This window comes from Triturus cristatus, chromosome 9 (genome assembly GCF_964204655.1).
Source record: "Triturus cristatus chromosome 9, aTriCri1.1, whole genome shotgun sequence".
NCBI lineage: Eukaryota > Metazoa > Chordata > Amphibia > Caudata > Salamandridae > Triturus > Triturus cristatus.
The window spans coordinates 1,215,409,113-1,215,430,667 of record NC_140592.1 but is presented as its reverse complement, the minus strand read 5'-3'; the positions used below and the strand labels follow the sequence as shown (position 1 = coordinate 1,215,430,667).

Below are 21,555 nucleotides of genomic sequence, written 5' to 3'. Positions count from 1 at the left end.
GCCATCAGTTACCACATCATAGAGGTTTTTTTTAAGCCATGTTGCACAGCAGCCCACGCTGCTCTGCAATATGTTAAAACAAGCGTTGAAAATGCAATCGGTCTCGCCTTTGAATAAGTTAGCCATTTGCTTTGCTAACGGTATTGTATAGCAAAGCAAATGGCTTTAACTTAATAAAAGGCGAGACCTATTGCATTTTCAATGCTTGTTTATTTTGTCTTTAGATTTAGGGTCTATATTTAACTTGATCTTGTGTTTCTTTTTCGATATTTAATGACAGCTTTAGTAGTAGAACATCAAAATCTGCTTTACCCATTGGAAACTTAACATTCCCTCATAATAAATGTGGATTGTGGTACAAGCTCTTTTAGTCTCACTGTTCAGTCTTAAGTGCTTGCCTAAAACCACCAAAAATGGTGTATTGTCTGTGAATGGCTCTGTTACCTTCCCTTGCGACACCCGCAAATTGTCTTCATGGTCCCGCTTTAATTGTAGTCAACCCAGTAGGCAATTCAGGGAGAAGTTAAGGCATCAAAGGGAACCTTTGCATATTATACAAAGAAACAGATCTCTTCAACAGGTCCTTCTTCAGCATTCCTGACATTTTTTCATACAGAGAGAGAAAGAAATAGTGAGAAAACAAGCAAATATCTACCTATGTAGATCAGCTTTTACTGGTTCAGTCAGCTGCCTCCACATTATCTGCGAGGAAGGTGTATATCGTTCTTGTTTTTTTGCGATTGCTGATCTGTTGTCTGTCCCACTGTTCCTTCTTGACAGCTTTGAGATCACTGCTCTACCTAAGAGAAGATGGTGAGAAGAGCACACCTTGCAAGAAGATCGTTCCTCATCAATAGCTGTTTGACATTTTTCTTTAAAGCATGAAGCGCAACAACTGGAGAGAGGATGGCCAGAGGCGAAGCCCCAGCCCTCGTGGAAGCAGAAAACAGAAGTGGACACCCAATCAAAGGTAATTATAAAATGTTGGGAAAAACTAGAATCTGTTATTTGTGGTTTTCCCCAGAGGGCCATCTGCCATCCTCCTAAGCCCTGCTTCCTCCAAATTGAATCCCTGCAACCAATGGCTTAGTACCTGCAGCCAAACGCGAAACATGTTTTATTTCAATTGCTGAAGGTGCAGCTTTGTTTGCTTGCTTGCTTGGGCCCAGGTGCTATTCTCCTGAAGTCAGAATGAAGAATTGTGCTTCAGGCGACCACCAGCTTTTTTGCTTCTGAAATCTGTGAGCGCTCGAGGACTGCAGCAATCATTCAGGCTTGCCATGCGAAAAAGGAAGCATCTGTCTCTGTGAGTCAGATGGGGGAAATTGTGGATACAGCTTTGTAGTTCACTGTGGAACACTTCGGCCTTGCTACCCAAAATCTGATGTCCTCTTCTCTCTAATCCTCATATTCTTGCAGTTGAGTTCAGTTTGTGTTTTAGTTTGGGTTCAATTTAAATATTAATTCTAACATTACTGAAGAAAGCACCTCAAGACAGCACCTCTCCTGCACACAATGATGGCATCACTGTGTCCTTGTGTTTACATTTGCAGCTTTAACGGTAGCGTGAGTTCTGCATCATGCTAGGCCTTTAATTTCATGATTCGGTGGTGAATCGTTTCCCTGACTGTCACCTGTGAGCATGCATGCTAACGCAGACCATCTTTGTAAATTGCTTGGATTTGAGTGAATATTAAATGTAACGTAAGTATTTCAGAACTAGAATTAAGGCATTTTTTGCACTAGCTTCATTTTGTGCAAGCTAACAGAATGTTTTTATGTTAAAAATTGTCACATATTTTCTGCCCATTTTTCTATTTTCTGCTGAATGTTTGGGTGGCAGCAAGAGGCTTCTGCAGGCTGACCTTCTATAGTTCTGTGCATCTGGAATTCATAAGTAACAACAGTTGTTGCTTTCGCCCTCGTTTTCAGTCCTCCTGGAAACACAGTTTCCCACTTCATCCATAAACTTCTTAAAAGAAGACATTTATAAAAAGCACCTAGCAGAGGGGCACAGAGATGACAGGTTGCTGGTAGAGATTCTGTCGAGTCGGTAACAGAGTTGCGGCTGTCTGCCTGACAAGTATGCGGGGGGTTTGACGTGGCTCGGCAATTAATATAGATATAGTAATATAATGCCACAAGGGCAGTTAGGGTTTTTGTGACCAATTGGTTCTTGATGTGGAATGGACACGGTTTGAGTTGTATCTTGTATTCAATCTTCTCTTACTTTTAATCCATGAGGTGGTCTGTATTATGATCACTTGCAACATTTCTAAAAGAACCGCACTTAACACATTCTCATTATCATAAAATCCTAGTTTTGAGGGTGCACAGATTATGTGGGTTCGGGTCTTGGCTGCTTCTCTTTTACCTGCCAAGTGTTCTCTGACAGGTGTGTCATATTCAATCCATCCCTATTTCTCATGAGCATGACGCTGTGAGAAACGCTGTCTCTTTCCTTTTCTTTGAAATGGGCGCGGAATCCTCTGAGGTTCAAGGAAATCTACCAGATGTGACCCCCAAATTATTGTGGTTCTCAAAAGGCTGGCATCTTTTTCATCTCTTGTCCAATGCCACCTCATGTTCACCTCCCCACTGCATCTGTCTTACAGCCTTTGTAATCCCCATGGTCATAGCACTATGTGAAAACAAGAAATGCTAAAAAGAAAAAAACATGTTTCTGAGTGACCCACAGACCGCTTGTCTGTGCAAGGTTTTCATGAATGAGGAATGCATTCTAGCTCCCCAGGGCGGTGTCGAGGAAATGGCAGTGTTGAATGCAGCAAAATATATATCATAATCAGCATATGAGATTAAGAGAATCAGCCACAGATGTTTTACTCAACTAGTGACTAGTCTATGTTACTAGTATAACAAACTTTACATTAGTCCGTTTCATGTTCCACTATTCTACCATAGAGCTCGATCAGAATAGGCCGAAAAGCATTTGCTGTTCTCACATCAATACCTACAGTTATGACTTTAATTGTATTTACATCTGAAAGCATCTCTTGCTAATACTAGGATTCAGCAAGTCGGGAAGCACTTTTACACTGAATAAATCCGCCAGCTCATAGGAAATCCCTTGACTGCTCGATTTAACAGAGAATATCTCTGGCTGTTCCTGATAGTTTCAGCAATAGATGGATAGGGAGCAGCTCATGCCTGCCGGTGCAGGTGGGGCGAGCAGTGAGGTTGATGACATGGATGGAGAGAATGCTGGCCGACGACAGCTGCTAGAGTGCGCTTGCATGGACCCGCCTCTGTCCTCTGTCCTTTCCATACCACGAACAGGTACTGTATGCATGCAGTGCTCTCTCACACCCTACTCTTAGAAACTGTGGTGGCATGCTTGAAAGTTGTACCTTCAGATCTTTGGGACTGGAAACATCAGGCAGCAGGGCCAAGGCTCTGTTTCAGGCACAAGGACATGCAGATACCCAAACGTGCCCTGCAGAACCATTGCTACCAAACCTTCTTCCTTATGCCTAAGCCAGCTGCCGCCTCCCCACATGCTAGAAAACGATGCACTGGCGCAGACTTAGCTCCTTCCTACTAGACACTCTACTGCCAGCAGCAGTCCATTGTCTGTTTTGAAATGCAGATTCTGTTTAGATCCTGCAATGGTTGATGGCAAACAAAACATATTTAATGCACTAACAAAGACTGTTGATACTAAGGCCTTAAGAGTTCACATTTGTGAGACACACTGACTACATAGATGTATGTGCAGCAGAAACATTAAGGGTGATCAAACTATCTAGAACATGTTTCAATAAGACTGACCCATGAAACTGGCCTGTGTGGTGGCCTTTGGAAGGAGCAGAGAAGTGTCGGGAAGGAATGGGAGGAAGGGACGGATGGTTTATTGAGGGAATAAGCAAGATAATGAAATGTGGAAAGAAGCAAGCAAAGGGAAGAAGAAGAAAAATGTAAAGCAAGGATAGGAAATAGAAAGATAGGAAGGAAAGACTAGAAAAAAAGGAAGAAAATTGAAGAAGGATAAAGTAAAAATGTAACATATTATTTCAGCTATACCATACTGTTAAAGACCATTGGATGCAAGAAAGTTTTGAAATGGTCATTATGTTTCCATTCTTGAGACATTTCTTTCAAAACATAATGAAACACTAGCAAATAACAGTTATTTTGGCGATGAGACAGACCCTGCTACCATCTCCATTGTAAAAACTCAGGAATATTTCAAGGACATTTTTGGTCACCTCTTCGATTTTACCTTTCACTTAACCCAATGTGCTACATCATCAATGATCATTCAGCACCTGGTACAGTGCAGTAATCGTCACAGGTGCAGAAAGCGGCACGGAGGAATGTGCATTTATACACCAGTATATTCAGGCTAATGAGCTGTGTGCTTTTGTGGCCCAGTATGGTTTAAAACAAGTTCCCATTTCTGTACACAGAAAGTATTTTTTCACTGTGGAAAAAAAATATTTCCTACACTTTCTGGAATGTAGGGGGTGAGCTTTCACAGCGAATTGGCAAACTTAGTCCTTGATTGGGTAACATTTAAATTTAGTGTGCAACTTGAGTCTGTAATACCCATGAATCTAAAACTTTGTTGGTGTTCATCGTATTTTATCACAGAAAGCCCATCCTAATGGTAGATTTGTGAAGTTTTTTATTTAAATCAGCCTTATGATAATTCTCAAACCCCTATTCTTTAAATGTCAAAATCAATCCATGGTTCTGCAGGTCTAAGTGCATTTATGATCCCACACGTTCGACTGGATGTTAAGGTCAAGGGCTGGATTATTGGTCACCTCTCTCCTTTTTTGATTGCGTGAGGAATGTCCAACCGCTTCCAGTAGCCATTGTATCACTCTGAACAGAGATATTCTAATGAACGTGTTGTGCCTCCTTAGTAGAGCCCTAATGTGGGAGGGAAATGTCCAAAGGGCTGGAAAACCTTGATTGGAGCTGAAGAAGAAGAGCAAGGCACCAGAACCACACTGAGACAGAGTATTTGTGAGCCAAGCAGCAAGAAAACTTTGAGAAAAATTAAACAGGAGAAATAAAGTATGGAAAAGGGGAAAAGACCCTGGGGGAAATACTGATTAAAGAGGCGATGAGCGCGCTAAAAACAGAACTCCAAAAGTGTTACTCTTCAAGCATCTCTTCGCAAAGCCCTTTATATATTGTCTAGACCACAACTGAAAAGGCCAGGATAATTCTTGGATAGGTGAAATTCTAAAAACAAAAATATGAACAACTGTTATCTTCGATTGGTTTATTACATTTATGTGCCACACGTCTTTCCTCACAAATCATGATGTAAGCTGACATGGATACGAGGTAAGTTTCAATTGTGTAATTAATATTTTTTGTGTCATGGTCAATTAGCTAGAAGCCTCCAGTTTTCGGGAGATGCTTCTGAAACACTGCCATAACTCAATACACTCTCTGCGGGATTGGTGCACCCACTGCTGCCCATCATAACAGGTAACTGGTGAGAATGCTACATTTCTTATTGTTTCATTGGACCCACGCTGAACCTCATAACGAGGTCCAGTAGACTAAAACTGGTCTGTGGTTACTTGTATTCTGAGCTGGTGGGGCTCTGGCCTGGCAGTTTAAGCTGGATTGTTAGTATTGGAACAGGAACAAGAACCTTACCTCCTCACATCCAACATCTCCCCATGCTCTGTCTACCTGCACCAATATTCCAACCATCCAATACATTAACCACATCCAAACCGCCTCACAACCCGCTTTTACACCCTCCCCTTCTATCGAAAAACACACAGAAAGACTACGTCACAACGGCCCAGACTTTGGATCCCCCCCATACGACATTCATGGCTCAACCGCACTTCCCTCACATATAATTCATACATCAAATAGGCTACCTCCTACCCCTGACCATAAGCTAGATGAGATTCTATTATCGCTACTACAAATCAAAAAGGACATACATACTCTTCACAACCTGATTCTTCAGCAACCCAAGTTCTCACACCCAGAACTAGCACCCAGAACGTTCCTCCACAGCATTCACCCGAAAATCACCCAACAACCACACATAAGCTCATTGAAACATGAGCTACCTAGATGGAGAACAGTGCCCCACACAGATGTTTCATCCCGGCTGATCCGGAGGATAAACCATCTATCAGCCAAAGACTTAAGCACCCTGCTCCGTTCCTACGAACTACCGGTTCCCCTGCTTAATAGTGAACATACAGTTAACTCGCAAAAACATTCCCTAATCCACTCCATCTCCCCTGATATCCATTGAGCCACAAGACACAACTCTAGAGGTATAGTTGTAAACAACCTCATGAGAGTCCCCCTCATACCTGAATCCAACACTACACACATCAAATCACAACTAAAATGCATACTTGTAAACTGCAGGTCGGCATCAAGACATGCAACAGATATAGTTGACCTCATCCTTACCAATGAACCAGACATACTAATTTTGACTGAAACATAGCTAAATTAATCATCTAGGCCCATTCTAGACATACTGGTACCCCCAAACTATGGCATCACTAGACTAGACAGAACGGACAGGCCAGGTGGTGGTATCGCCTGCATACATTGAAGCAATCTAACAGTGAACCGATCCCACTCCCCATCATCATTATCTTCCTACGAATACCTATAGCTAGGTATCACTAGTAATAACAAGCCCATATGCTCACTACATACATTCTACCACCCGCCAGGAGATAACCTCACCTTCATCGAACAGCTAATGGATATTCTAGGTACAAATGTTGACCTCCTGAATAATCAAATATTCCTGGGTGACTTCAATCTCCATTGGGATGATCTGAATGACCCAGGGGTCAATAGCCTCAAAGCTTTCATCAGAGACCTTAACCTCACCCAAATCTGCACCAGTCCCACACATGATAAAGGCGCAATCCTCGATCTGGTTATCTCCAAAGCTGATTCTACTGTGCTAGAATCGATCCTCCCGTGTGACTGATCTGACCACCACATCATTACGTTCAACATCAATGAATCAACTAAAGTACCTGCTACACAACCCACGAGAACGAAAATTTGGAAGCGAGATATACAACATATCAGTTCCAGTGTACTCTCAAGCTCCATCCCTAACAGCTTGCTCCCCCTGGAAGGATCATCTGATGTTCATAGCCTGACCAATCACTACTTCCACTCCATGAACACGTTTCTAGACAAAAGCTCCCCTTCAACTGAAAAGAATCACCAAAAAAGACTCAAAACCGTGGTATGATGGCAGGTTAAATGAAGACAGAAGATCCCTCAGATTAATCGAACGACGGTGGAGATCTATCCCATCCGCTGACCACCTCAAGGCTCTTAAGAACCACGAGAAACGCCTATTTTAGAAAGGTCAGACGATCTAAAGCTGACTTCTTCAGCACTCAAACCTAGCTAAGAACTGACCCAAAAAACTACTTGAATTAATCAAAGCTCAAACTAAGGATGCACCCCCCTCCACCAGGATAATCTAGACATAAGACCCAATTGTGAGGATTATGCAGCATTCTTTACTAGGAAGAGGGAAAGCATAAAGACGGACCTGCTCAACGACTTAATAACCCTCACGGACAGTCCCTCCGATTACCACACCACTAGCCCCAACCTCCAGTTCTTCAAAATTCGACCTCAAACACAACGCATCATGGTCCTCCTTCAATCTTTACAGTGAAGAATCCATACGAAAAATTCTTATGGCCTTGAATCCCTCCAACCACTTCACAGACCCTCTCCCGGCAAACTACCTAAAAGATTTAATACCATTTGTACTACCTCTGTGGACCAAGATCATAAACACATCCCTCAGTCAAGGAACCATCCCAGATATCCTTAAAGCAGGACAGGTATCCCCTATCTTAAAGAAGCCATCGGCTGACCCATCTGACTTAAACAACTATCGCCCAATATCCAACATCCCCACTCTGGCCAAACTCCTAGAAAAATGAGTTCATACACAGTTGGGCAACCATATTTCAACCATATTTCAACCTGCTCAACCAATACCAATCTGGCTTCCGGGCAGGTCACAGTAGAGAGTCAGCCATGACACTCATAATAGACGACGCACTAAAAATCCTTGACCAAAACGAAACTTGTTTACTAATCTTGCTTGACCTATCTTCGGCCTTAGACACAGAATGGGTTTATCCGACTCTGTACTTACCTGGTTCACCTCCTTCCTCCAAAACAGATCACAAAGATTCAAGGTCAACAATTCCTTATCCAATCCTGTGCCAGTAACTCTAGGAGTACCGCAAGGATCATGCCTCTCACCGACTCTTTTCAACCTCTATATAGAACCACTGACTGAACTCCTCAGCGCATCTAAGGTCTACTATCACATGTACGCAGGTGATACGCAACTCTACATAAAGATCCATTCACTTGAGGACATCAAATCTCTCAATTCAACGCTGGAAAAAACTCAATCCTGGCTGGCCGAAAACCATCTGAAACTAAACACCCTCAAAACTGAATTCCTCCTAATGGCCCCCCCTAACCATTCTTCCATCATTCTTGACTGGCTGAATCACCTAACAGCACTCAAAGGTCAACCACTCCTTGTCGATTCCGCAAAATCGCTGAACAGAAACGTAAACATGCAGAAACATATCAGTGCCTCTACAAAAGGAGCAAATTTTCAAATAAACACCTTAAGAAAACTGAAACCCTTTTTGCCCGCAAATGACTTCAAACAAGCTGTGCAAGCCTTAGTAATTGAACGAAACTTAGTAATCCCAAGAGTAGAATATGGATGTGTCGCCCTTTGCAGTCTTCCCAGAACAACGACGGCCCCGCTACGAGCCACAATCAACACAGTGGCTAGACTAATCACAGGCTCCAAAAGAAACTCTCATATCTCCCCGGACCTTAGAGTTCTCAATTGGCTACCATTTGAGGCGAGAATTCATCTAAAAATCGCTTGTATGACACACAAGGCCCTACACCAAAATACCCCAAGTTATCTATCACAAAAACTGTCACTTTCATGGGGTAACAGATCCACCAGGAGCTCCAAGAATCATCTTCTTTTGAAACCGCAAAGATTCGCCAAGATAAAAACATATAACCGATCCTTCTCAGGAATGGCACCTAGGACCTGGAATGCCCTACCCCCAGAAAGGAGATAGAACCCCTCTACTGCCTTTTTCAAAAAAGAAGTGAAATCGATTCTCATGGCTAAGTTTACGTGAAATATTTTATTTCCGGATTTTTTGTGACTACTTTGTATTGGATCTATCGCAACAAGACTTGAACTATATTCTCAGGGATATTATGTTTCTAAAAAGTTTGTATATAACCTTGTAATGTGTATTTTTTTTTTTCATTTTTTTTCTTTCTAGTGGTAGCTACTTCTATGTATTAGACTCAATCATAGATTCTCTACTATATTTGTATCTGCTCCTGACATCTTGCTTGTAAAGCGCTCTGATACCCGCAAGGTTCTTATTCGCGCTGTATAAAACTCTCAAAATAAATAAATATAAATAAACAAGACTGTTTTGCCTAGGGCTGGTCTCTGCTTAGAAACCTCAAGAAATAATAGATTGGAATGTCCCAGGAGTAATTCCAGGGCTGAGGTTAATTCAAGCATGTTACTCATCACTTTTTTGTTTTTCTTATTATATGCAAAATAATTCATTTAGTCTTTGCCATGATGGTACTTAAGAAAGGGGGCATAGCATTTTTAAATTATGTGTTATTTAATATAAAATAAATGTTAATGTTTTCATTGTGAATTCTGTGGTTACAGTTTCAGATATTTCACCTGCTTTAAAACCTTTTGCTACCACCGTGGCCCTGTATCATTGGAGGCTGAGCCATGGACTGAGTGTGTCTCAGTACCTTGGTGCAGCCAAAGGGACAGTTACATTTTATGACAATCTTTTATGACACACGTGTTCTTTAAAAAACAAACCGGTTTTGGATAAAGAACCAATCATAACTGACCAGCATCAGCCAGTGGCAGTAGTGTTTCGCTGTAATAAATACACACACAAGGACAAGCTGATTAAGCCAGTTGATAAAGCCCTAAGAATGGTATTAAGAAGTGTGTAACTTTTTATTAATAGTTTATCTGTGTGCATTTGACTAAAGATGTATTTGTCTGTCAATGAACAAAAAGTGATGTCATCTAACATCTATAGGTATGAACCCGACAGGCCTTCCCACTCTGCATCAAGAAGGCCATGGACTGAGGAACCCACCTCTTCCTCTGCTTCTACGCGCTATCCGCCACCTGGTAAGTAACCTCTTTGGTCTCAATCCCAAGTGCCTTTTTAATTCTGGTAGAGTCGATCTCACTAGTTACTAGCCACATCGGCTTTCCAACGTCTGTGGGAACACGTCAGTCCACTGTATTTCACCTAGTGTATTTCATTCCACTAAATATACTGATTATGAAATGAGGAATTTTCAGAGGAGTCTCGGTATCTATAGGAAGCTGGATTTTTATGTAGTGTACCAAAATGAGTTACACTATGTAGAAAGCCCTGACAAGAAGTGGGTCCTCAAGAATGCCATTGAACCAACAGGTCACCTCAGGCAGAAACATGTCGACCTTACATTTATAGGGAACATCCATATTCCTATTTACTTAGCTTTTTAGTCCTAACCACCGAAAATAACTATTATAAATAATTTTTTCTTCTGTGAGTTAGTTTTAATATACTTTTTCACTTTGTTTGCACTCTGCCCCTCTCTTAAAACGCCTCATGCTCCTCTTCTTTCGGGAAGAGTTGTAGCCCACACTGCAAACCTTGCGGTTGCAGTGTGCAAGAGGGAACCCAATGATGAAGCATGTCACCTTTGGGTGAGTGAGGGTTCTTGTCTTTAAAAGACTAATGCCCTACCCCTTCACCACGCACTAACACTAAGGCCATTTTTCTGGACACAGTAGAGAACATCCCGATATCTTATGTGAGTATAGACTTTTATTGATTTAAAGGGCTCAAATAATAATCCCAAATGCTCTCTTTTTTGTTAGTGTGGGCGAGCACTTTATGTTTATCAGATGGTAGTGTTAAGCATTTGTTGAACACTCAGAGTCAATAAATCAGACACACTCTCAAGAAGAAACTCAAGACTAATGTAGAAAAATAACATATATTTTTATATATTTCTTAACACCAAGAAATTCATAATTGGGTAAGTGTTTTTTGAATGATCAATTTTTGCAGTTAAGCAACAAATGTCACACAAATGCGTTCTTACGCAGTAATGTTTTCCCATGGATAAGGAAACATATACAAAAGACACACAATTGATGGAAGGAATGCAGAACAAATCCATGATTCTTTTGCTCACCATGCCACCCCAGTTTAGACCTGGTCATATGCAAATCAGTCTTGACCCTGTGCCTCATGGGAACTGTCCAGCCCGAACTGCCAAGCCAGGTCCTCCCTGGACCGGAAACAAGCATCTTAGGACCAGTTTCGGAGTTTCACCCCTCATCAGCCATTCTTGCTTAAATGCAGTGGCACAGTGAGCCTGGGACCCACGTCTGGGCATACCCGGCACACTTAGGGCGAGAAAGCAAAAGATACACAATTGATGGACGGAATGCAGAACACATCAAAACATTCACCCCCAGTCAAGAGATCTTGGTTAAATCCATCATTCTTTTGGTCACCATGCCACCCCAGTTTAGACCTGGCCATATGCAAATCAGTCTTGGCCCTGTGACTCATGAGAACAGTCCAGCCCGAACTGCCAAGCCAGGTCCTCCCTGGACCGGAAACAAGCATCTTAGGACCAGTTTCGAAATTTCACCCCTCATCAGCCATGCTTGCTTGAATGCAGTGGCACAGTGAGCCCGGGACCCACGTCTAGGCATGCCCGGCACACTTAGGGCGAGAAAGCACAAGACACACAATTGATGGACGGAATGCAGAACACATCAAAACATTCACCCCCAGTCAAGAGATCTTGGTTAAATCCATCATTCTTTTGGTCACCATGCCACCCCAGTATAGACCTGGCCATATGCAAATCAGTCTTGGCCCTGTGGCTCATGAGAACAGTCCAGCCCGAACTGCCTAGCCAAGTCCTCACTGGACCGGAAACAAGCATCCTAGGACCAGTTTCGAGGTAATGTATACTGCATACAGGTATTTGCAAACGTATTCCGGGGGGGTTCTCTTTAGGACGTAAGGTGCTGGGGGTCAAGGTCACAGGATCCACCATCAGTTCAGGTTTACCTGCCCTAAAAGTGTCTGGCTACAGAGGTGCCGGACGGGTTGGTAGCCCTGCGTGCTACACTGCCGTCAAAAAAAGGGGGGCACCTAGAAACAGGCTGCAGAGGGAAACAAGTCCAGGAGCACCCAATGGGAAGCTTGGTTTGTGAGGATCCAGGGAGCAGGGGGGCACAGTCGGTGTCAGTGGACCCAGGCCGGGAAGCTCAGGTGCAGAGGGTTATGGTCGGCTGGGCCCATGCATCAAATGCACTCATTGTTCTCGGTCAGACCTGCAGAGTGGGACAAGACAGGACAGCTGGGCCACTTGATGCTGGCCTCTGCAATGCTGATGTCCCTCGTCAACTGGTTGGTCTTTGTGGGATTGGAGTCCAGATTGGCCTTCAAACGAGCGTTGGTTGTTGCAAGGAGTCCAGTACACTGGGTGTTGATGCAGGGTCGCTCCTGGGGGTCCTGGTGTCTCCAAATGTGGTGGGGAGAAGGATCTGACCTTTGGGAGCATGGTGATCCCCTCCTGGGCAGTTGCTGTGTCAGTGGTCCCGGTGGTCAGCAGTACGGTAAACTGGATGTTGCGGTCGGTGCCTGCAGGTAAGTGGCTCCTCCACTTCAAGGGCGATGCTGGCGGATTGGCGAAGTGCTCGTGGACCTCTGACACTTTTGGAGGATGCACAGCTGCAGAACGAGTCAGGTTGTCGTGATTGACTGGATAGGAGCATGCAGAAGGTTTGGCTCCACAGTCCACCGATAATCTTCAGTTCACCCTTCTTCGGCTCTTCTTTGTCCTTCTTCTTTCGTCAGGTGAATCAACGTTTCTGGTGTCAGAGGGGCCACCTAAATACTGAATTTAGGGGCGTTAAGGGGAGTGGAGGGTAGGAGCCAATGGGCTACTTACCCTTGGGGTCACTAAACCATATGACCACTTCCTGTGGGAGTGGGGATAACCCTGTCCCAGAGTTCCTATTCCACCAAAATCAAGGCGGCGGCGGAATACTTCCTTCATAGCGCACATCAGGCTGCCCACCTCCGTGGTGTGACTAACCTGGTGGTGCCACACGCCTACTTGCATAGCTACTTTCCCACCTGTCCTGGTGAGAGATTGGCCTCAGGGCAAGGGGTGGAATTCCCCAGGACTAGAGGAAGCCGGGGTCGCATATCAGACAGCAGAGGCTTTGAAGCCTCTGGCCTTGGTATGCAGATTCTTTAGTCATCGTGCTGGAGGAGGTGTAAACACCTCCAGCTAGAGCAAGTATTGTTGCTGACCTCTGAGAGCATGGGCTCTCACCTCCCTGGGATCAGAAACACATCTGTGGTGGCAGGCTGGAAGACACCAGTCAGCCAGCACAATAAGAGGCTGGTTGTGGTTTTCAGGGGTCACCGCTAAGGTGCCCTCTGGGTGCATTCTTTAATACCTCCAATACTGATATGATAGGTACTGAGGTGGTATGGTTACTCAGTCCCTTCATACCGATGTACTATGGTTGTAGCATGGTTCTGTTCTAAGAGCAGACTCCCTGCAACAAAAGGCTTTGCATATCTGTAAGTAAAAGAAGAAATATTTATTGTATTGTTTTCCATAGAGATTTGGTTGAAAACGAAAATTTGATCTGACCAAGGTGGATCTTTCATGCAGAGATAGGGAATTAGAGATAATTATCTTGCAAGTGGTGTCAGATATTCACGAAAGGGCAAATCATTTTAGTTTGTGCTTAGCAGAGGGAGCGGATTCTGGGCTTGGGCCATAGTGAATAATGTTCCACTGTCAGTAGAGAGGTAAAGGGTGTTTGATTAATGTATCCTCTCTTTACATTAAAGAATTCTGCCCGTTAGAGAGAGCCGTACGGTAAAGTGTAGTGTTAATGCAGTACAGCACACTGCCCCTACCCAAGCAAAAAAAATGACCTACATAATTTTTCTCAGTGTGGAAAGTCCTTGGGCACCCTACAAAACATGCAGTTAGTAGATGAAAGAATATTGTTATATGCAGATGACTTTCTTCTCTATCTTGCTGACGTAGCATCGCCCATCATTAGTATCCTCCATATATTCTGAGTAGTTAGGAAGTACTACTGCTTTAGCATCAATAGTCATAAATCGATTATAAACACGCCTGAATTCCGATATAAAACCCCCTTTAAAGTAACAGCAACTTGATTCAAATAGCTCGGTATATACATGCCGAGAGATAAGGAAATGTTAATTTCATGTCCTTCTAGTTCTGCAATGTAGGTATTGTCACTAAAATCATAAACGCTGAATAGTTCTGCCTGTGTGCAGAGACTCCGGAACGAGTGTGTGTTAAAGGGACGTTATAGTTGGATGAAAATGACGCGGTCATGCCATACAGTTTCTGAGTGATCTCGCCTTTTGGACACCTATACTGGCACATAGCATTAATGACGCGGTTATCGAGGACACCTCTAAGTCTTGCTCAAACTCGAGGATAGTTCTCATCCTTAAAAAGGGTGACAGGACTGCCCCCCATGCCATCATCCTATGTCTCTAATAGATGTAGTTGTCAAGGTGGTGGGGAGGATGATTTTCAATAGGGTATCGATCTGGGAGGAGGAGAAAGGGATCCTCCCTGATCTGCAGTATGGCTTTACACCTGGTATTAACACTAATGACCAATACTTGAACTTGCACATGAGTAAGTATGTGTATGTAAGGTTAGGCTCCCTTCACCTCACATTCATGGAACTCTCTTCTGCTTTTGACAGAGTGAATAGGGCTAAGCTTTGGGCATCATGTTATCCTTGGAGGTGGACGTAACGTGGTATATTTTTACGAAACCTGCACCGTGACATGTCTTCCATGGACCAATACAATAGTGATGGCTCTTGTACGAAGCCCTTTAAAGTGAGGAGGGGAGTGCACTTGTGATGCATTCTGGTCCCATTTCTTTTTACAATATACATTAACAACCTGAAAGGTTCCCTATTGGCAACTGATGCAGACTTCCTATGGGTGGGATTAAGCCCCATACATACCCTATTGCATGCAGACGATTCAGCCTGTTATCAAGGACTGCGTTGGGGTTACAGCGACTGACACTCCTATGTTTCCTTCATGGAAGACCTAGATTTAACTAGCAAGTATAGTAAATCATGTGGGATTACAGTGGGCCCCGAATCCACAAAACCCCAGGCAGTTTTTAGCTAATGGCTATTTGCTTGATAAGATCCCTTCTTTTCCATATATAGGGGTTATCTTTGCCTGCACTTGGTCCCCCTTCTGACAAACAAGAGGAACGCCTTGATATGGGCAGGTGGAGCCATTTTTAGGTCTTGGCTCCAGACCTGTTGTATGTACTTTGTGGGCTTCAGCGTGCCCATATCCATTTCCTGGCCCCCTTGTTGCTTCATTATTAGTTCTCCCCATTTGCCTATACCCGGCATGCGTCATGCCTCTTCCCGTCTTTAGCCCTCCCTGAGAGCAGGGACAAAGTACTACTATTCATAGACCGTGGCCATTTTAGAGAATGTTTTCGGGACAACTTTGTTAATTGGTCTGGGAGCACTCCATTCAGTGCTCGTGTTTTCAGTTCACTCACTCCGTCCTCCATCTCTTTTTTTAAATGTGTTTTATAAGCAGTAGCGCGAACACCACCCAAATGTATTATTAGAGCGCTTTTACGTGAGTGTTAGTTACTATACACAAGGAAACATTTGTTTTTGTAGTAACAGACACATTAGGTGATTTGCCCAAGATCACTTGATGTTGTAAAGATGCAGAAAAAACACTTTACATGAGCGCCAGCTACTTTACACATTGACACATTCAGTTTTGTACGAACAGGGTGATTATAAGTGATTTGCCCAAGATCACAGGATGTTGTGCCAATACTGAAACCCAAATAATTGCACTGATGCTCATAAAACTGTACCTGAAGCGGAGTTGTGGCCCTTGCCTGATGTTAGACCAATCATAGTGATCGGGAAGCAGTGGCAAGCACTCCAGCCTGAGGCAGTTTTTGCCTTATCAATCAATCAATCAATCAATCATGGAATTTATATCGCGCACTACTCACCCGGAAGGGTCTCAAGGCGCTTGGGGAAGGGGGTCTGCTACTGCTCGAACAGCCAGGTCTTGAGCTGTTTCCTGAAGGCGAGGTGGTCCTGGGTCAGCCGCAGGTGGACGGGCAGGGAGTTCCATGTCTTAGCCGCCAGGTAGGAGAAGGATCTTCCTCCGGCGGTGGCTCTCTGGATGCGAGGGACGACGGCGAGGGCGAGGTTCGCGGATCGTAGCTGTCGGGTGGGCGTGTAGAAGGTCAGGCGGTTATTGAGGTACCTTGGGCCCAGGTCGTGGAGGGATTTGTGTGCGTGGGTGAGGAGTCTGAACGTGATCCTCTTGTTGACAGGGAGCCAGTGCAGGTCTCTCAGGTGGCTCGAGATGTGGCTGCGTCGGGGGGCGTCCAGGATGAGACGGGCGGAGGCGTTCTGGATACGCTGAAGTCTTTTCTGAAGCTTGGCTGTTGTACCGGCGTAGAGGGTGTTTCCGTAGTCTAGTCTGCTGGTGACGAGGGCCTGGGTGACAGGCTTCCTGGTCTCGGTCGGGATCCATCGGAAGATCTTGCGGAGCATGCGGAGGTTGTGGAAGCAAGATGAGGAGACGGCGTTGACTTGTCTGGTCATCGATAGGGAGGAGTCCAGGATGACGCCCAAGTTGCGTGCGTGGTCCGTTGGCTTGGGTGCGGTGCCCAGGGCCGGGGGCCACCAGGAGTCGTCCCATGCGGAGGGCGACGGTCCCAGGATGAGGACTTCTGTCTTGTCCGTGTTCAACTTCAGGCGGCTGATGTTCATCCATTCGGCGACATCTTTCATCCCTTCGTGTAGGTCGGCTTTGGCGGTGTCGGGGTCTCTGTTGAGGGAGAGAATCAGCTGGGTGTCATCGGCGTAGGAAATGATGTTGAGGTTGTGTTGGCGTGCGATGGCAGCGAGGGGTTTCATGTAGATGTTGAAGAGAGTAGGGCTGAGCGACGATCCTTGCGGGACACCGCAGATGACTTCGGTGGCCTCAGAGCGGTACGGAGGGAGGCGTACTCTCTGTGTTCTGCCGGAGAGGTATGAGATGATCCATTCCAGAGCATTCCCCTGGATGCCGGTGTCGTTGAGGCGTTGGACTAGGGTGCGGTGGCAGACAGTGTCAAATGCTGCGGAGAGGTCAAGGAGGATGAGTGCCGCTGTTTCACCTTTGTCGAGCAGGGCTCGGATGTCGTCGGTGGCTGCGATGAGGGCGGTCTCGGTGCTGTGGTTGGCTCTGAATCCGGATTGCGATGGGTCGAGGGATCCGTTCGTCTCGAGGAAGGCGGCCAGCTGCTTGTTGACGATCTTCTCGATGACTTTGGCAGGGAATGGAAGGAGCGAGATTGGGCGGAAGTTCTTGAGGTCGGTTGGGTCCGCTGTTGGTTTCTTCAGTAGTGCGCTGAGCTCGGCGTGCTTCCAGCTCTCCGGGAAGGTGGCTGTGTCGAAGGAGGCGTTGATGATGTCTCGGAGGTGGGGTGCGATGGTAGAGGCGGCCTTGTTGAAGACATGGTGGGGGCATGGGTCGGTCGGAGATCCGGAGTGGATGGTGTTCATCATGCGTGTCGTGTCTTTGGGGGTCACTTTGGTCCATGTCTGGAGGATAGCGGCGGGGTGCGTAGGTTCGGTCGATGGGTGCGGGGGTGGAGCGCCGAAACTGTTGTGGATGTCGGCGATCTTGTGGTGGAAGTACGAGGCGAGGGAGTCGCAGAGGTCCTGCGAGGGAGTGATGTCGTTGTTGCCGGTGCTGGGGTTGGAGAACTCCTTGACGATGTTGAAGAGCTCCTTGCTGTCATGGGCGTTCTTGTCCAGTCGTTCCTTCAAAGATTTCTTCTTGGTGGTGCGGATGAGCTGGTGATGTCTGCGGGTGGCGAGTTTGAGGGTGGTCATGTTGTCGGTGGTCTTGTCGAGGAGCCAGGCCTTCTCGAGGGTGCGGCAGGCCTTCTTGGAGTCCTTGAGTTCGTCGGTGAACCAGGGGGCCTTCTTGCTTCTGGGCCTGGTGAGTGGGTTCTTCAGTGGGGCGAGGTCGTTGGCACAGGAGGTCAGCCATTGCGTGAGGTCGAGGGCTGCTGTGTTAGGGTCCGTTGTCCTGACCGGTGGGTTCTGGCTGAGGGAGGTGGTGAGCTGGTCGACGGTGATCTTGCTCCAGTTTCTGTGGGGAACCTGCTTCGGGTGGTGGTGGACCGTGTTCTTCTTGAAGCTGAAGTGGACGCAGCTGTGGTCAGTCCAGTGGAGTCCGGTGCAGTGGCTGAAGGTGACGTGCTTGCTGGATGAGAAGAGGGGGTCGAGCGTGTGGCCGGCGTAGTGGGTGGGGGTGTTGACCAGTTGCTGGAGTCCGAGGTTGGCGAGGTTGTCCAGCAGGGTGGTCTTATCACTGCGGCGGACCATACCTCTTGCAGCATTGTGATAGGGAAGGGCAGAGTTTCTGATATTGCCCTTTTTGCCGTCTGTGCAGACAGTGCCCGCTTAACCCTTTGCATGCCACGGTGCTCGTGTGCTTCAAACAGCTTCCGTCCATCCGCGCACATTACACTGGAAATCCCTCAGGTGCTGGCACCAAAGGGGTTTCCTTTCATCCAAAACAGCCTCAGGAGCTGGGGAATAGCTTCCCAAGCTCCCAAGGCTGTCCTGGGTTTTCAGTGAAATGACGATCAGCATGCACGGCGCACTGACGTCATTTCACTGAAAACGAAAGTGAAATAAGCTGATCGGCTCATTTAACTTTTATTGCTTAGAAGCTCACGAGGCTATCTCAGCCCCCGAGCACGGACGTAAACAGGAGAGGTATCATTGGAAAGGAGAGAAGCTCCCCTTTCCAGTGTTACCACTTCCTAGTGGATCTCTGCTTGGGGATCGCCTCAGGAGTGCGATCTCCAAGCAGGAATCTACCCACCAGACACCAGGGAGGGGGGAGTGGCCCCTTGGGCAAGGGCTTTTGCTCCCTCCCAATCTTTTTGGATGAAGTCAGTCTTTCTGCCCTTCTTGGGGGGCAGATGGGGGCAATAGCCCCGGATCTTCCTCTCCCTGGGGGGAAGCCAGGGACTGTGTTTTTGTAGTTCATGGGTGGGGGCTGCCCAGAATGGGAATGCCACTTCCCCCACCCCCCATAAAAATTAGCCACAGACTTTGTGCCCCCCACTAGGCACCAGGTATTATGTGTTCGAGGCATAGGAGCTGCAGATCACACACTTAGGATAGTAGATCGCCATCTGGTGTTGGGCTCGGATGCTTGCAGGTTGTTGTTGTCTTCGGAAGAAGTCTTTGGTCACGAGATAGGTGACTCCTCCCTTGGACTACAGTGCGCATGGGCATCCACTCCATCCTCAGATTGTTTTTTTCCGCCATTGGGTTCGGATGTAACTTTTCGACTCCGGTTGAAAATCTCAAATACAAGCTTTTCTAAGCGAAAAAACTTCTAACAACTACATCGAAGCACCTTCACTCAACATCAAATTCATCGGCTCGATTCCGGACGTCGACGCGGGCTGCTGGGCCTATCCACGCCGTGAGGCCTACGGCTCATGGAAAGGACGCCGTTTAAGAAAATGCCCCCAGTGTGGAGCTAAATTTCCGCACAGTGACCATCACAAAGTCTGCAACCTGTGCCTATCACCGGAACACGACGAAGCCAGCTGTCCAGCCTGCGCAGCATTTCGATCCAAAAAGACCATTCGGGATCGAAGAGCTCGACGCCATATCATGGCACACAAACCAGCCCCGGAACCATAAAACATCTTTGATGAGGGTCCCGATGTCCCGGAAGAAGATTCCGAGGAACTTCAAATCATCTCAGAAGCAGACGACTCAGACGACCCCATTACTCCTGGGCAACGCGTGAGTACCTCTGCCCCTGCCCCTGCCCCTGCCCCAACCCCTCCAAAACCAAAGGCATTGGTCCGGGCTCGGCTCCGAAGAAACATAAGCCTTCCGGTGGCTCGGGCCCGAGCAAGCCGCATGTAATGGTACCCCTGGCACCGAAGACAAAAAGACCCCTCTGCACTGAAATCGGATCCGACACCCTCGGCACCGAAAACATCGGCTAAGGACTATAATACACCTCCTAAAGCCAAAGACTCGACCGATCAACCAAAACCTCGATCGGAACCAAAAAAATCGGCGCCACAATCTGTTCCTGAAGAACAAGAACTTTTCCATCCAGATCCAACACAAAAAAGGATCTATATTAATCCACAGACTGGACATGTCACTGCAGTGCCATATAAGAAACGATAACTGGACACAACACCTGCCCCAGTTCCTATAAAAAAGAAGGACTCAGCAACATCACCTATTCCTCCTTCCTCTCCCATACAACCTTCTACCCCACCCCCTCTGCCTACACCACCCTTACCTCTACCATCTCCATCACATACACCACCTCCACAGGATGATGATGATGACCTAGGGAGAGGGGGTGATCCTGGTGATCCTAATGATCCGTTCACGGATCCAGATACCGCACCATTGGATGATTGGGCATACCCTCTACCAGATATACCTGACCCTACACCATATCCCTCCAAACTGTCACCTCCAGATGACCACCTGGGGTTTGGACAACTAGTAAACAGGGCAGCACTTTACCATGGCGTCACCATGCACTCCGATGCACCCGAGGAAGATTTCCTCTTAGACACGTTTGAACAGTCTCAGAAAACAGTACAAATTCTACCTATGATTAAAGGTGTCTCAAAACACGCCACAGAGGTATTTAAAGACCCCATCCGTGCCAGGGTGCTTAACCCAAGAATTGAGAAAAAATATAAACCTGCCCCAGAAGATCCCTGTTACATCAAAGGACAGCTCCCTCTAGATTCTTGGTCGTTTCCAACGCAAGGAAACGCGCCAACTCCCAAACCATGGGAGATACACCACCCCCTGACAAAGAATCTAAACTATTAGAAGCCTCGAGCAAACGAGTAGCAGCACAAGCTGCTAATCATTGGCGTGTTGACAACACCCAAGCCCTACTAGCACGCTATGATAGGGCTCACTACGATCAATTGGAGAATCTGCTACAACACCTGCCAGACCAATACAAGACCCAGGCAAATTACCTTATGCAAGAGGGAAAACTCATCTCAATTAAATGCGCACTTGACGCCGCAGACACCGCCTCTAGAGCAATAAACACAAATGTACTCCTCAGACGCCATGCCTGGCTACGCATTTCAGGCTTTAAGCCAGAAGTACAAAGTACCATACTCAGCCAACCATTTAACCAAGAACAGTTATTTGGGCCAGCAGTAGACACTGCACTCGAAAAAATGAAAAAGGACACCAAGACTGCTAAGTCCATGGGAGCATTGCAGTCTCCACAACCACGCGGCTCCTTTCGG

At 46.2% G+C, this 21,555-nt stretch overlaps 1 protein-coding gene across 6 annotated transcripts in view; it reads left to right on the top strand.

The window, feature by feature from the left end:
• The window catches only part of DCAF4 (DDB1 and CUL4 associated factor 4), a 291,122-nt gene that overhangs the window by 21,520 nt on the left and 248,047 nt on the right, over positions 1–21,555 (top strand). For 3 of the 6 annotated variants that reach the window (XM_085627275.1, XM_085627273.1, XM_085627272.1), the window contains exons 2-3: positions 781–970; positions 10,152–10,246. Coding sequence is in view for 3 of the 6 variants with exons in the window: in XM_085627273.1 (XP_085483399.1) it covers positions 882–970; positions 10,152–10,246 (184 nt within the window). In the remaining 3 variants the exon portion in view is untranslated. The remainder of the gene's footprint in view (positions 1–780; positions 971–10,151; positions 10,247–21,555) is intronic. The other 3 variants (XM_085627274.1, XM_085627277.1, XM_085627276.1) reach the window with 1 other exon arrangement.